The sequence below is a fragment of the Ovis aries genome, chromosome 2 (assembly GCF_016772045.2).
Source record: "Ovis aries strain OAR_USU_Benz2616 breed Rambouillet chromosome 2, ARS-UI_Ramb_v3.0, whole genome shotgun sequence".
Taxonomy (NCBI): domain Eukaryota; kingdom Metazoa; phylum Chordata; class Mammalia; order Artiodactyla; family Bovidae; genus Ovis; species Ovis aries.
In genome coordinates, this window is record NC_056055.1 from 147,265,185 (window position 1) to 147,281,650 (window position 16,466).

At 38.5% G+C, this 16,466-nt stretch overlaps 1 protein-coding gene across 2 annotated transcripts in view; it reads left to right on the forward strand.

Moving 5' to 3' along the window:
- The window catches only part of KCNH7 (potassium voltage-gated channel subfamily H member 7), a 539,652-nt gene that overhangs the window by 360,914 nt on the left and 162,272 nt on the right, over window positions 1–16,466 (forward strand). For both annotated transcript variants that reach the window (XM_060411139.1, XM_060411140.1), the window contains exon 3: window positions 14,387–14,542. In XM_060411139.1, coding sequence (XP_060267122.1) covers window positions 14,387–14,542 — 156 coding nt within the window. The remainder of the gene's footprint in view (window positions 1–14,386; window positions 14,543–16,466) is intronic.

The following is a 16,466-nucleotide window of genomic DNA, read 5'->3' on the forward strand; positions in this document are numbered from 1 at the left end:
TCCTGATTTTACAGATAGGAAAAAAAAATGAGTCTCAGAGCAATTAAGTAACTTACTCTAATATCAAACCCTGCCAAAGTCAGATCCAGCAATTCACCCCTGACAATCTAATGAGAGGCTTTATGCTTAACCATTATACTATACACTCACTGATGAATACAGAAAATACATCTTAACCCTCAGATTAGCATTTTGCTGTGTGTATCAATCAGATCATCCAACCCTGCATCTTTCTCTATGGTCTCGGTCTGTAGCTGGACCAAGGCAGTCACCGCTCTGTTACCTTGAAAGGGCACTAGTCTTGGTCATGAATCCTGGTATGGGTAAAACACAGAAGCAACAAGAAGTGTGGTCTGGGTGATTTTTAAAATAGAACCTCTCTCTCTGTTGCTGGGCAAGATGAACCATTGCAAAGCAGTCCCTCAATAAGGGACTGCTGCAGGTCCATGCCTCCAGCAGCCTTCAGGAATAGAGAATATCTGTAGTAGCCGCATGCCCCAAAGCCTGGTGTCAAAGCCCAGGAGAGGGTGTTCCCCACTAACACTGCCAATGGGAAGAAAAAGCCCAGTGTTCACTGGTTTCCAGGACAGGACATCCTTTCTTCTTCCTCTGCTAGTCTGTAAAAAAATATGCCATGCTTTTTACAGATAAAAATGAAAATCCCAAGTTAGGTCAAATAGGATAGGAATTTTTATGAAAAGAGAGGAGGATTAAATTATCTAGAGCAATACCTTCAGTTTCACCTTCTCTGCTTCTATCACCTTTTGTTCAAGACAGGCCTACAAAGCCTAATTTTAACCCCTCTCAAGATCTGTACAAACACAGTGAGAGCAAATAATATTTGCTTTCAACAACCACGAATACACCATGAACAGAGCACTCTGGGCATATGGCTGTGTACAGACTTCATTAGCAACGACATCCTCAAGGTGGCCACTGGCCTCAGGATTCTAATTGTGTTTGACCTTGACAGTAGTGTACACATACCAAGGGTGATGTACAGATTTTCTCAAATTCTGAGTCAAATTGCTTCAGTGTTCATGCAGTTTTATTGAATAACAGGCAGTTTGGTGAGGATTTGCTTTAAGTAGATCAGAGGTTTAGTAACATGAGTATGTCATATTAAAAAAAAAAAAAAAAGAACCAAATAAACATTTACCTGGGTATAAAAACCACAAAGTACTAAAAAGTTATCACAAACATGGCTCAAAATTCCTGATTACAAATGTAGACTTGGTTAGCCTGTAAATCAGCCTCAGCTTGTTCTAACACTCATCTGTCTTAATACAGTAATTCAATTCAAAATGCTCAAAAATTAAATGAGAGCCAGGGCTGAGGAGTGGGTAATCTTAATAATACATCTAAAGTGAGAGTCGTTCAGTCGTGTCTAACTCTGCTACCCCAAAGACTATACAGTCCGTGGAATTCTCCAGGCCAGAATACTGGAATGGGTAGCTTTTTCTTCTCCAGGTGATCTTTCCAACCCAGGGATCGAACCCAGGTCTTCCGCATTGCAGGTGGATTCTTAACCAGCTGAGCCACAGGGAAAGCCTATTGGTACATCTAAAGAGACTATGTAATTTATGAGTCAGACATGGTGTAAAAGTTTTTCTTCCTTATTTCAATTCCAAAATGATTTCTTAGTGGTTTATCAAGTCTAGAAACACAGTTGAACTTGCTTTTTTCCCTAATAGTCAAGTTTACAAGTATGATGAGAACCTAACGCTTAAGCATTAATATTAAAAGAGGATGTTTCAGTGGCAAGGAGCAAGAGTCCACAAACTATTATAAGTTCACATATGTTCACATTTTGAAAAGGAAGAAGAAAGATTGTGAGGAAACTGTGAAAATATTTCCTTGTACATGTCAGTCATGCAATATCTGGTGCAGAATAGTAATGGATTATCAAATGAGGGCTTTTGTGCTTTAAAACGTGATCTCTCTCATATAGTATGAACTGGACCTTCTTTGTGAAACATTATATCATATTTCATGTAGTGGTAACCTTTTAGTTTGTGGGGAAAATAATTGCTACAATATGTAAAATAAAATATGCTGATGCTATTTTAGTTGGATTTCTGAGAACTCAAATAAGGACCAACACCAAGCAGAGTATATTGAGTAGGTGATATCACCTTTGCCAATGTCTTTCCCCTCCTGCTTCAGCCCCATGTTGCCTATAGTTCCTTCCTCTCCAATAAGTGTCTAGGCGACCTATGATATTTACTGATATTTACTTTCCTCCCTCTCAGAAGGATGTCTTTAAAAGAGGGAGGGAGATAACCCAATTTAGTGTTTTCCAATGGCTTTCTAAGGAGCTGGATGTTATTGCAGTTTCTCTAAAATAGCATTTCAGAATCAAATTAATTTGGGAAGTGCTGTGTTAAAGTAAATATATACTTGCTTTTACAAAACTTCTCAAAACTTCTAATACAATAATGTACATTGAGCATCTTTTTTTACAGGAGAACATATCCCAAATGATCATTTCAGAAAGTCCTTTCCAGGAAAGTCAATTATCATCTCACTGTTTGGGAAACACTGATATAGGAGAAAGAGCTGAGAAAGGTCTCATTTCAAAGCCTGGTCCTACTACATATTTGAGAAACTTCGAGATCAAGTTTTCTTATGAGAAACATGGCAAATAGAAGACATTCCGAAAATAATAGCCATGATTTAATTATATAGTTGCTAATCAGTTCATTTCAGTACATGTCCCTCAGTCTTTGAGACCCCACAGACTGCAGCACACCAGGCTTCCTTGTCTTTCACTATCTCCCAGAGTGTGCTTAAACTCATGTCCATCGAGTCGGTGATGCCATGCAAACATCTCATCCTCTATCATCCCCTTCTCCTCCCGCCTTCAATCTTTCCCAGCATCAGGGTCTTTTCCAATCAGTCAGTTCTTTGCATCAAAGTATTGGAGTTTCAACTTCAGCATCAGTCCTTTCAATGAATATTCAGGACTGATTTCCTTTAGGATTGACTGGTTGGATCTCCTTGCATTCAAGGGAGAGTTTTCTCCAGCACCATAGTTTGAAGGCATCAATTTTTCAGTTCTCAACCTTGTTTATGGTCCAACTCTCACATCTGTACATGACCACTGGGAAAACCATAGCTTTGACTGTAGTAGCAAATATAGTATACAAGGACTGAGGGAACAGAGTAGGCCTCCTTTACTCTTAGAAAGCCCAGAGCTGATCAAAAGAAGAGCTAGAAAATGCTCATGAGGCAGTATTGACTGGATGGACACAAATGGAATGTGGGGCTGGGCATGGCTGGACAAGTAGATGATGCCTTCCTGCCTCCCAGGTGGCAGAAGGGGACTCTGCCTAATCCAGAAGAGCCGCAGAAAAGTCCAAGACTGAGTGAAGCCAGTGGGAAGAGTTTCAGTTATCAGGACATTGCTTATAAAATATAAAAATCTCTTAGAACTTAACTGATTTAAAAATCATGGAATTCAGGGGCTTGGCATAAAGAAAGAATTGGAATCTTCTTTACGTATTCCACCAGTCATGGAAAGGAGTTCAGTTCATTTCAGTTGCTCAGTGGTGTCCAACTCTTTGTGACCCCATGGACCACAGCACGCCAGGCCTGTCTGTCCATCACCAACTCATAAACTCTCATGAGTTCACCCAAACTCATGTCCATTGAGTTGGTGATGCCATCCAACCATCTCATCTTCTGTCATCCCCTTCTCCTTCTGCCTTCACTCTTTTCCAGCATCAGGGACTTTTCAAATAACTCAGCTCTTTGCATCAGGTAGCCAAAGTATTGGAGTTTCAGCTTCAGCATCAGTCCTTCCAATGAACACTCAGGACTAATCTCCTTTAGGATGAACTGGGTGGATCTCCTTGCAGTCCAAGGGACTGTCTAGAGGCTTCTCCAACACCACAGTTCAAAAGCATCAATTCTTTGGTGCTCAGCTTTATAGTCCAACTCTCACATCCATACATGACCACTGGAAAAACCATAGCCTTGACTAGACGGACCTTTATTGGCAAAGTAACCTCTCTACTTCTTAACATGCTGTTTAGGTTGGTCATAACTTTCCTTCCAAGTAGTAAGCATCTTTAAATTTCATGGCTGCAGTCACCATCTGCAGTGATTTTGGAGCCCAGAAAAATAGTCCGTCATTGTTTCCACTGTTTCCCCATCTATTTGCCATGAAGTGATGGGACCGGATGCCATGATCTTAGTTTTCTGAATGTTGAGTTTTAAGCCAACATTTTCACTCTTCTCTCTCACTTTCATCAAGAGGTTCTTTATTTCTTCTTCACTTTCTGCCATAACGGTAATGTTATCTGCATATCTGGGGTTATTGATATTTCTCCCGGCAATCTTGATTCCAGCTTGTGCTTCATCCAACCCAGCAGAAAGGAGAAGAAGTGCCAAAAATCAAGGGCAGGATGAGACTGTGTATGGTTTACTTTTCATCTTCACAATAATAATAATGGTGCCATTGTTGAGTTTTTTTAAGATGCCAATGTATTAAGGCATGGAAAACCATTAGAACAGTGACTGACATGCAAATATCAATAGATGTTACCTATTATTATTACCTTTCTTTCTAAAATGTGCTTTCAAATACTGATCATAGTACTTCTCAAGCAAATCCAGAAATAAAGATTACGTCACAAATTTCTACTGTATATCAGATTCCACTCACTATGGGGCTTGCCAAAAGAAGCAGAGTTCTGTTATAATCACAAAAATTACCTAGTATATAGTATACTTTTTAAAGGCAATAGGCCAGTCCACCAGGGATAGGAACTATATGAGAAACAAACTAAGGGCCTCATCACTACAAAGTTAGGAGACATATTTTAAGACACTAGAAGATAAAAGAATCTTCCATCTACTAAGCTCTCATTCTGTTCAAATTGCTGTTTGATGTAATTTCTCCTCTGAAGTCAAGGGGATTAAGTTGATGGATTTATCTCTGAAGTTCTTTAAGAGGTAAATGGTGATTTCATCATCAAACCTTTGAAGGAAGTTTAACCACCAGTTCAAGTTGAGAAAGTGCTTTTCCTCCCCCATTTAATTACTATAAAACTTGTTTATTGCTCACTTTCTACATGATAGGCTGCTAAATACTTTACAGGCATTGTCTAAATTCAGCTTCCCAACAATGCCGTGAAGTGTGGTACTCTCTCTTCCTTTCATTACTTTACAGATGAGGAATCTGAATCTTGGAGAGATTATCTGTCCAAGGTCACTCAGCAAAGAATACCAGACTCAAGTCTGTCAAAATTTCAGGGACTACACAGAGCTACATGTCCAAGGAATTTACTACTCACTGAGATTGCTTCAACATTTTCTGAATGTTTAAAAATTGTTTTAAATAAGAGGTAATTCAAAATAAATCATTCATGCTGTTCACATCTCAGACAGAGCTGATACTGCCACAGAGAGCATGAGTGTGGCAACCAGGCTTGTGTAAATTAGGTTAGTTCCTTTTGCAAATAAAGGCATATATGTAATCTCTCCTAGAAATTCAGAAAGGATACTTCTAGTCCCATGTTATTCCATCAAGTACTTCGACTGTTTAAATATGTCCACAGTTGTTACAGTTTAATCATGTTGGTGATTGCTATGTTGTCTGTGTTTGTTGGTGACTATTATGATAAGGTCATTTCTTTAGGCTAATGCATTACCAGAGGCACAGCTCAGTCCTTTTGCTAATAATGCTTCTGTATAAAGTGTTTCTGTTCGCTAACATAGCCAGACTATATGAGTTCATGGGACCTACCTATTCTTGTTGATATGATATTGTATAAGAGTTACTAAGTAGTCTTTCTAAATGTGCCTTCTGTCTCTTCAAAGAACTCCTCTGTTGCTGCTACTGTTGAGCCACTAAGTTGCGTCCAACTCTTTGTGACCCCATAGATGGTAACCTGGCACACAGAGGGTCATCTGTCCATGGCATTTCCCAGGCAAGAATACTGGTGTGGGTTGCCATTTCCTTCTCCAGGGGATCTTTCCAACCCAGGGATCGAACCCTCATCTCCTGAATCAGCAGGTGGATTCTTTATCACTGAGCCACTTGGAAAGCCATAAGAGTTATTAAATAGTCTTTCTAAATGTGCCTTCTGTCTCTTCAAATCGCTCCTTTTGAAATTACTTCTCTAACACATCATTAGGACCTATAATAGCTATGTCTTTATCTGTACACTAAAATATTTCTCTGAAGATACTCTCATGCTTAAAACAATCACTGCATCCTCAACACCAAAAACTACATTCAAGAACATAGAAGGCCATCAGGCCATGACCTCCTATACTGCTCAAGCCTTGTCCATCCTGGAACAGAGCTGACACTCTATGTTCTAGAATACTATTACTCTATTTAAACCAAGTTACTTGACAAACAAACATAAAATATTTCATGCGTCCATGTCTTCACAGCACCCAGAGCCTACCACTTCCCCGTCTCAATCCATCCAGTGGCTTCACCTCATCAGCCCAAGTCCTTGCAGTCCCCACAAGGTGATGCTTCCTTAGCCACCCTCCACTCACCCACTCCCGGCTCTGGTAACTCTCTGACCTGGATCTCTTACCACTTTCCTCTCCACTTAATCTGTCTTAGCAACACTGGCTTCCTACCCTGACATGTTCCACCTCAGGGCATCCTAGTCAGCTCAGGCTGCCATAACAAAGTATTGCAGACTGACTGGGTTAAATAACAGGCAATTATTTTCTCAAAGTTCTGGAGAATCAAAGTCCAAAATCAAGGTTCTAGCAACATTGGTTTCTGGTAAGAGCTCTCTTAGCTTGCAGATGGCTGCCTTCTCATTGGGTCCTCACATGACCTTACTTCTGGGTGTGCAGACTCCTTATATCTTTCCTTCTTCTTATAAGAAGTGATTCATAATGTTGTGCTCAGAAACCAACATAACATTGTAAAGCAATTATCCTCCAATTAAAAAAAAAGAAAAGGTTAGTCCTACTAGATTAGGACCCCACCCTTATGGCCTCCTTTAACCTTAATTACCTCCTTGTAAGTCCCTATCTCTAAATATAGATGCATTGGAGGTAAGTCTTATTCTAAGACTCCATAATAGTTTTCTCTCATTCTTTAGGTCATAAATTGTTCAAAAGCAGCATTGATATCAGCAAACAATGACTTATAAGATGTGAATTGAGGGATATATGAAAGGTCTTATCCATACAACCAAAATATTTCTTCTATATAGAGGCAGCATTACAACTCATCTTGGGATAACTGTTGTTTTTCACTATTCCCCTTAAAAAAAATTATCCTGAAGGTGGTAATCCATAATGTTATCAGGAGTTCTGTAAGAGGTTAATATTTCTAATGATGCCCCTCACTGATAAAAAGAGGTTCATAATTTTCATCTTGGAGGCTTTGAGATAGCAGAGGAAAATGGAAGAGGTTCTTGAAAAAAAGAAATAAAAGGAAATGTTTACTTGCTCCATTGTGTCCGACTCTTTGCAACCCCTTGGACTGTCGCCTGCCAGGCTCCCCTGTCCATGGGATTTTCCAGGCAAGAATACTGGAGTATGTAGCCATTCCCTTTTCCAAGAGATCTTCCCAACCCAGGGATCGAGCCTGGGTCTCCATGTCTCCTGCATTGCAGGCGGATTATTTACTGCTGACCCGCCGGGAAAGCCCCCATAGGAAGCATTACATACTGAAAAGTCAAGTACAAATTTTGCTTGTTTCTCACTTGTGCCTCCACTTGACAATATCTTAAATCATTCATGACTGGATAGCTTTCTCCATCTAAGAAGTGTAACAGTCCTTTTTGCTTTTCTAATAGGCTTTTCAATTAAAAAACAAGCCTGCCCATTTGATAAGGCCTCTGTTTCCCAAGATCACTATGTTTAGTTTTTCTTCTAGGACAGGTCTCAAATGGTATTTTTTAAAATCGTCAAAGACCGCCTTTCCCCACCAGTCTACTGAAAAGAAAGGAATTTAAAACTCTGTGACATTCACCAAACCTCTCAACTCAGAGAAGAAAAATCTCCACGAGGTGCTGAGAAATACAAACAATGTAGCTTGTGGTTCCTAGAAAAGTAAAAGACTAGAGGAAATTACATGTAGAGACTTGAGAGTTAGCTTGCCCCTCTGGAGACCCTCCATCAAGGAGCAAAAGTAATAGCTCACATTATTCACTTTTGCTCTATGACAGGTACTGTTCTAAGAGTTCAACTGAGAAGTGTGAAGCTTGGACTGTGAATAAAATGCAGCTTACTTTTATTTTTCACCTTCCAGTTAAACTGTATTCACCCAAGTAATTCAACAGTGACTTTGGATGGTGTTTGGCAGAGCCTTCCTACATGAGGTCACTCTCAGATAATAGGTCGATAAAAGGTCAGCTTTTGTTATGAAAATGGTCTCAATTATAAAATTACAATTCCCAACCAACTTCAGGTCTTAAAGCAATGGGAAAACAGCTTCAACTTCGTACCCTTTATGCCTTCCCCACGATCTACAAGGTGTGGCTCCCTACTTTATTTGCTGTCCAAGCCTGTTTTATGCCACAAACACCACACTGCCTAAACCACACTGGCTTCCACACTGCTCCTTTAGCTTACAATCGTAAGGATTGTAAAGGATTTCGCACTGGCAAAGTCATATAGCCCATTTTACCATTTCCTAAATGTCTTTGCTTACATGTCATTCTGAAAGAGAAACATTCCCTTGATACTATTATTATTTACCATCTTATTCTCCAGTCTTTTTCTTCATTGTACTTTTTTACTTGATAGACTGAATACTTATATGTTTACTAATATGTCTCCCTTAGTTGGATATGTTACACAAGTTCAGGACCTTGATCTGTTTTCTCATAGCTGTTCTTCTCATTACCATCTGAGAACTTTGAACAGTACCTGACCCAATATTAGGTGCTCAGTGTACATTTTGGGGGGCTTCCCAGGTGACTCAGTGGGTAAAAATCTGCCTGTAATGCAGGAGATGTGGGTTCCATCTCTGGCTCAGGAGGATCCCTTGGAGAAGGGCATGGCAACCCACTCTAATTTTCTTGCCTGGGAAATCTCATGGATAGAGAAGCCTGGCAAGCTACAGTCCATCAGGTTGCAGAGAGTGAGACACAACTGAAGCGACAGCATACACATACACCCACACATTTTTTTTTTATTTCAGGGTAAGAATGCCCCATGAGTATAAACTGTAGAATAAAGCATCTCTAAAGCAGCTCAAAGGGAGGAGTCTTGATATTTTATTTTAAAATGTGGCTAGGAGTTTATTAATAAAAGAGTAATTATTCAGATTACTCCAAGTTTGCTTACTCTATGGCTACCATTAAAAATTAATATTCTAGGCATTTTATTAAAATGAGCAGCATTCCTTCTAAGCAGCCTTTCCTGCTTTGACAATGTTTTCACTCAGGAGACAAAACATGGAAATGAACCTGAGTCTTACTAAATTAGTATAATTGCATGTATAATTTTATAATTATTTGATGTTATTATAAATAAGCTGTTTCTTAGAAAACATTATTAATTTCATTTTAATATAACCAATATAATATAACTTTCTTTCAACAAGGTCTGAACTCTTTAATTCTAGATTTTTTTTAAATTCTCTTATTTAAACATTATAGAAAATGTCTATTTTTGTCTTCATGACTAAATTAGTGTTTGCTGGGTTATGCTTCCATTTCTCTGCTTCCACTGTTGCATTTAACAAAAATATTTAGGATCACAAAGTAATGACTTCTTAGGGTAATGTTGCTTTACAAAAGTAGTGTCTTAATAGAACTTGGAGTTTGTAGCATTATGCAAGCTAAATTGTTCTTGCACTGTAAAATGCATTTGATTCTTCTCTTATAAATTCCATGTATCTCCTTTCAATATCTGCTTTCCAGGAGTCTATGCAAGATTGATGGGGACATTAAATTCAAAAACTAAAAGAGAAAAAAATGTAATGTGAGTCTTCAGTTGACTTTAAAGGAGATATATTGCTTAATAGAAACATTCAGGGAACAATGATAGGGGGCAGTAAATCCTAGATTAATTACATTTACTCAATGTGCTATAGAGCTAATTCATATAGCCAAACTTTTTTACAAAGCACTATCATTTCATGATTTTTTGCACTTGACAGTAAATGTACAAGCATTAGTGTCAAAACACAGGATTTTGCCCCTTACTACCGAAAGCAAAATTACTCTGCTCTATTGCAAACCTAGTAGATATCTATCCCTACATCTTTTATTAATTTCTCAAAAATCTGTCTTTCATATTTTATTATACAGTCAGCAGTAAACCTCATATGTTGAAAGATTTGAAACTGCTAAGTAACAAATCTGTGAATTCACAATGATATTCTAAATGATCCAGGAAATGTCATTTTAAGTGGTAAAATCAATATGTATTTTGGTTCATTAGCAAAATACATAATGGCTATTTCCAGCATCTCCTCAGATTTTCTGTTTAACCATTTTGTATTGTGATGCCTGGCCTGAAGCAATTCTATTTTTAGTTCTAATGGAACAGTCTTAAATTGCTTATTTTCTGTTTACTAAAGTCATCCTGTTTGTTACCATGGAAACTATGACAACTGCTCCAACTAACTATTTTATTAAATGAATTGAAGATGTAGCTGAAGACTGTGAAGGTGCAGCATGTCATTCTTAAAACGTATTTTCTGACAACTGCAAAACTATGACCAATCTGTAGAAAAAAATGAAATTAATTATGAATAAGATATTCTACATTTCAAATTAGGGAGGCTTATCTACATTTGAAAATCTGAGTATAACTAGCACATAGTCTTCCCCAACCTACAAAGACTATGTCTTTTAAAAGTGTATCTGAATATCTATTCATTGGAAATTGGAGCACATTAACCCATTTATGAAATAATTTCATAAATAATAATTAGGTCTCCAGGGCCACCCTCAAAAGCCCTTTGACCTGTAATGTCTCAATCTATAGCAATATTAGCAATAGCCTTTGTTCTCAGTGCTGGCAGCAGGAGACAAGTTTCAGAAATGTGAAGAAAGGGAAGAGTTTTCCCATACCGCAGTGCAGCTGTCTCCAGCCTCTTGGGTTCCTCTTATTACCAACTTTCTTGGGTTGATCCTGCCCAGTGTCATTAAAGCCAATAAAAGAAGACTGAGGTTCAGTTCAGAAGCAAAGGAATACTTACTCTTTGATCTAAGAATAGAGATGTGCAATCACCTGCTTTAGAGTCCAAGCCCTACCCACTTCAAACATTGTGGGTAGGACCTCTTTATAGGGTTCTGTCTGCATTGGAGAAGGAAATGGCAACCCACGCCAGTGTTCTTGCCTGGAGAATCCCAGAGATGGGAGAGCCTGGTAGGCTACCGTCTATGGGGTCGCACAGAGTCGGACACTACTGAAGCGACTTAGCAGCCCCAGCCCCAGCTGCTGCAGGGGAAAGGGGTGGAGTTCTGGTGAGTGGGGCGGGGCTATGCTACTCCCGCCTCCAGATTGTCGTGTTAGGGATACAGTGACTCTGCACAGGCCTAAGGAGTTGCGGTGTTAGGCGCAGCCATTTTGCACTAGCAACTCTGGTCTGAAGTGCTGAGTGCAAGGCCTCTGCCTGAGGCATCCTACTAGCAAGTGAATCTAAATTAAGCATGGAAGAAGAGCTTAGACTTTATATAAACACCTAGATTCCATCTTATTTTTCCTATGGACCCTGTGGTTTTGCAGAGACACTCTCACTTTTGCACATCTTTTCTTCAGAGTTGAACTTCCCTTCAAGTTTCACTTGGTGAAAAGGACTTCCCTGGTGGCTCCGGCGGTAAAGTATCTGCATACAATGCGGGAGATCGGGGTTCAATCGCTGAGTCAGGAAGATCTCCTGGAGAAGGAAATGGCAGCCCACTCCAGTATACTTGCCTGGAAAATCCCATGAATGGAGGAGCCTGGTAGGCGACAGTCCATGGGGTTGCAAAGAGTGGGACACAACTGAGTGACTTCACTTCAAGTTTCACACTTCGATCCTGCTTCTACATTGAACCATCATTCTCAAAAGTCAAGATGTTCCCAGATAATTGTTTAAAAAAAGAGGGAAAGCAATCAAAATACTCTATTGTCTGAATGATTGAACTCTTCCTGAAGTTTTTGCATTTTAAAACATTCGATATTTTTTTACCGCAAACAAATCCCTAACACATAAAATTTCCATAACCACAACTAAAGAAAATATTCAGAGGGTAAATGTGTAAGGAAACTGCTCTGAGTAATCAGGCTAAGAAGTCAGGCAGAAGTCGGTTGATATGAAAAGTCAGCTTCTTTACTGTCTTCCCTAAATCTTGGATCTTGGGTTTTCTGTTCAAGGATGGATGGCAGTGGTTAGCTGTAAATTCAGTCATCTTTTTGTTCATTTAATTTCCAGGAGATTTTAATAAAATGTATCTTTTAGCCCTATAATTGTGCTTTTAAAAGAATGTCATCTTCTTGGTTAAAGAGATCAAATTAACACAATAACGTAGACAAATATTTTGTTCTTATTTTCTAACAAAATACAAACCAAACAAAATCACTATGATTTGAACATTGTGAATTTTACACAAAAAAGGAAAGAAATATTAAGTTCAGTTCAGTTCAGCCACTCAGTCGTGTCCGACTCTTTGCGACCCCATGAAATGCAGCATGCCAGGCCTCCATGTCCATCACCAACTCCTGGAGTTCACTCAGACTCATGTCCGTCGAGTCAGTGATGCCATCCAGCCATCTCATCCTCTGTCGTCCCCTTCTCCTCCTGCCCCCAATCCCTCCCAGCATCAGAGTCTTTTCTAATGAGTCAACTCTTCTCATGAGGTGGCCAAAGTATTAGAGTTTCAGCTTTAGCATCAGTCTTTCCAAAGAACACCCAGGACTGATCTCCGTTAGAATGGACTGGTTGGGTCTCCTTGCAGTCCAAGGGACTCTCAAGAGTCTTCTCCAACACCACACTTCAAAAGCATCAATTCTTCGGCGCTCAGCCTTCTTCACAGTCCAACTCTCACATCCATACATGACCACTGGAAAAACCATAGCCTTGACTAGATGGACCTTAGTCGGCAAAGTAATGTCTCTGCTTTTGAATATGCTATCTAGGTTGGTCATAACTTTCCTTCCAAGGACTAAGCGTCTTTTAATTTCATGGCTGCAGTCACCATCTGCAGTGATTTTGGAGCCCAGAAAAATAAAGTCTGACACTGTTTCCCATCTATTTCCCATGAAAATGATGGGACCGGATGCCATGATCTTCGTTTTCTGAATGTTGAGCTTTAAGCCAACATTTTCGCTCTCCTCTTTCACTTTCATCAAGAGGCTTTTAGTTCCTCTTTGCTTTCTGCCATAAAGGCAGTGTCATCTGCATATCTGAGTTTATTGATATTTCTCCCAGCAATCTTGATTCCAGCTTGTGCTTTTTTCCAGCTCAGCTTTTCTCATAATATACTCTGCATATAAGTTAAATAAGCAGGGTGACAATATACAGCCTTGACATACTCCTTTTCCTATTTGGAACCAGTCTGTTTGTTGTTCCATGTCCAGTTCTAACTGTTGCTTCCTGACCTGCATATAGGTTTCTCAAGAGGCAGGTCAGGTGGTCTGGTAGTCCCATCTCTTTGAGAATTTTCCACAGTTTATTGTGATCCACACAGTCAAAGGCTTTGGCATAGTCAATAAAGCAGAAATCGATGTTTTTCTGGAACTCTCTTGCTTTTCCGATGATCCAGTGAATATTGGCAATTTGATCCCTGGTTCCTCTGCCTTTTCTAAAACCAGCTTGAACATCTGGAAGTTCACAGTTCACGTATTTCAGTTTTTCTCATCTTGAAAAAAAAATCTGAAATTATTTCCTTTTTCTTATTTAATTTCTTGAACATGAAACAGTAAATTATTGATTCTGTCTTAAATATGTCCTGAAAAAAAGAATTATTAGGACTTATTTAAGACAGAATAAATAATTTACTGTTTGATGTTCAAGAAATTAAAGAAGAAAAAGGAAATAATTTCAGAGTTTTTTCAAGATGAGAAAAACTGAGTTATCTTTATTGTTTATACAGCTATACTTTATATAGATTCAGAATTAATCAAAATATATAAAGGCTAAGAGTTATTTCTAGAAATGTAAAAAAATTGTCCTTTTTTAAAAATTAAAGTGGTGAGTATAAGAATAAATGAGATTTGATATTCTGTCTTTCCATAATGTAGTAGTTCAATTTGCCTGTAAAATCTTTCTGGCAAATTTGTGTATTTTTGTGTAAATATATATGCAATATAATATGAAATGAGAAATTAAATTTTTAATTGAATTTCACTGATCATTTAGGATAGAAAATTCTACAGGGCTTTATTAGAATTTTAATATTACTGACACTTCAAAATGAAGACATAATTTTGACCTTATACTCATTTTTTATCTCCTTAGGGTCCACTTTCATTTGTAATACTCACATAATTCCAGTGAAAAACCAAGAGGGCGTGGCTATGATGTTCATCATTAATTTTGAATATGTGAGAGATGAAGAAAATGCTGCTTCGCCAGAGAGGGTAAATCCAATATTACCAGTCAAAACTGTAAACCGTAAGTAAATGACAACACGTACATGTTTATTTTATGGTAAATCTTATTATCAGAGTTGCTAACATGGAACTATTTTTACATTTCATCTTGTGATACTGAATTCTTTTCATCTGAAATTAATTTAGGATTTTGCATCGATATTCATCAGGAAAATCACTCTGTAATTTTTGAGGGTGTATGTGGCAATTTCACTAGGTATTATTATCAACATTATAATTACTTTGGAAAATAATTTAGAATTTATTCTCTATTTTCCATGCTACATAAATAACCACTTCAGTTTTTCAATTGTTTTAATCAAATAGAGACTGCATTTTATTTTCCAATTTTTATACATCTAATAGTTTCCTCTTGTCTAATTGAGCTGGCTATTACCTTACAACGTATTATTAAAAAGAAATTAATAGTGAAGGTCACTTATTCCTGATTTTTGTGTGAATGCAATCAGTGATCCCCATTAATTCAAATGATGACATATGGCCGAGTAGAACATGTTTTGTAATTTTATGGACGTTTCCATGTGCTTATATTTATTAATGGGTGTTGAAATTTGTAAATTACCTTTTCAGCATCTTTGGAAACAAATTTGCTATTCTGTTTCCTTATTTTTATGGTAAATCTTATTCATAAAGTTCAGTTCAGTTCAGTTCAGTTCAGTCGCTCAGTCATGTCCAACTCTTTGCAACCCCATGAATCGCAGCACGCCAGGCCTCCCTGTCCATCACCATCTCCCGGAGTTCACTCAGACTCACGTCCATCGAGTCCGTGATGCCATCCAGCCATCTCATCCTCCGTTGTCCCCTTCTCCTCCTGCCGCCAATCCCTCCCAGCATCAAAGTCTTTTCCAATGAGTCAACTCTTTGCATGAGGTGGCCAAAGTACTGGAGCTTCAGCCTGGAACTGTTCTTTTGTCCATGAAAGAAGCCACATTTGGGCATGATGTATTTTATCTTGTAATACTGAATTCATTTCATCTAAAATTAATTTAGGATTTTGCATCCATACTCATCAGGAAAATTGCTCTGTAATTTTTGACTGCATATGTGCAATTTCATTAGGTATTATCATCAACATTATGATTACATTAGAAAATCATTTGTAATGTCTTCTCTATTTTCTATGATATGTAATAATAAAAAATAGTTTGGGGATTATCAGTCAGTTCAGTTCAGTCACTCAGTCCTGTCCAACTCTGTGACCCCATGGACTGCAGCACGCCAGGTATAACTGTCCATCGCCAACTCCCAGAATTTTCTCACTCATGTCCATTGAGTCTGTGATGCCAGAATTATATGGGCTTTAAAATTTAAGTATAACTCCCCTGTGAAATCATCTAAACCTGGTACTTGTTTGTGGAGTAGCTTTTTGACATTTCTTTTCCTCCAGAGGGGCTTCCCTGATATCTCAGTTGGTAAAGAATCCACCTGCAATGCGGGAGACCAGGGTTCAATCCCTGGGTTGGGAAGAACCCCTGGAGAAGGGAAAGGCTATTGATTCCAGTATTCAGGCCTGGAGAATTCCATGCACTGCATAGTCCATGGGGTCCCAAAGAGTCAGGCACGACTGCGTGACTTTCACTGTCACTGTTCCTCCAGAGATTAGACTATTCAAATTATCCTAATCAACTATCATCAGTACCTTTGCAGTCCTCTGCATGCTTAGTCCTTTACCATTCAGTTTGTCAGTTTAAATTATATTATTTCATTCCCCATTTTTACCAGATGATGAGCTTATATTTCCTTCTCCATTCCTTTGGTTGCGGTACTTCTGGCTTCTCAGAGGATGTAATTTACATACTTCTCACTTTGGTTTTGCCTTAAATTTCTAGTGAAATGTGTTCAATGCTCACCACTTGGCTTTTTGTTGAAGTTTCGCCAAACAAACTTCATGGAAAAGTTCATCCATTTCAGGAGATGTTCATAAG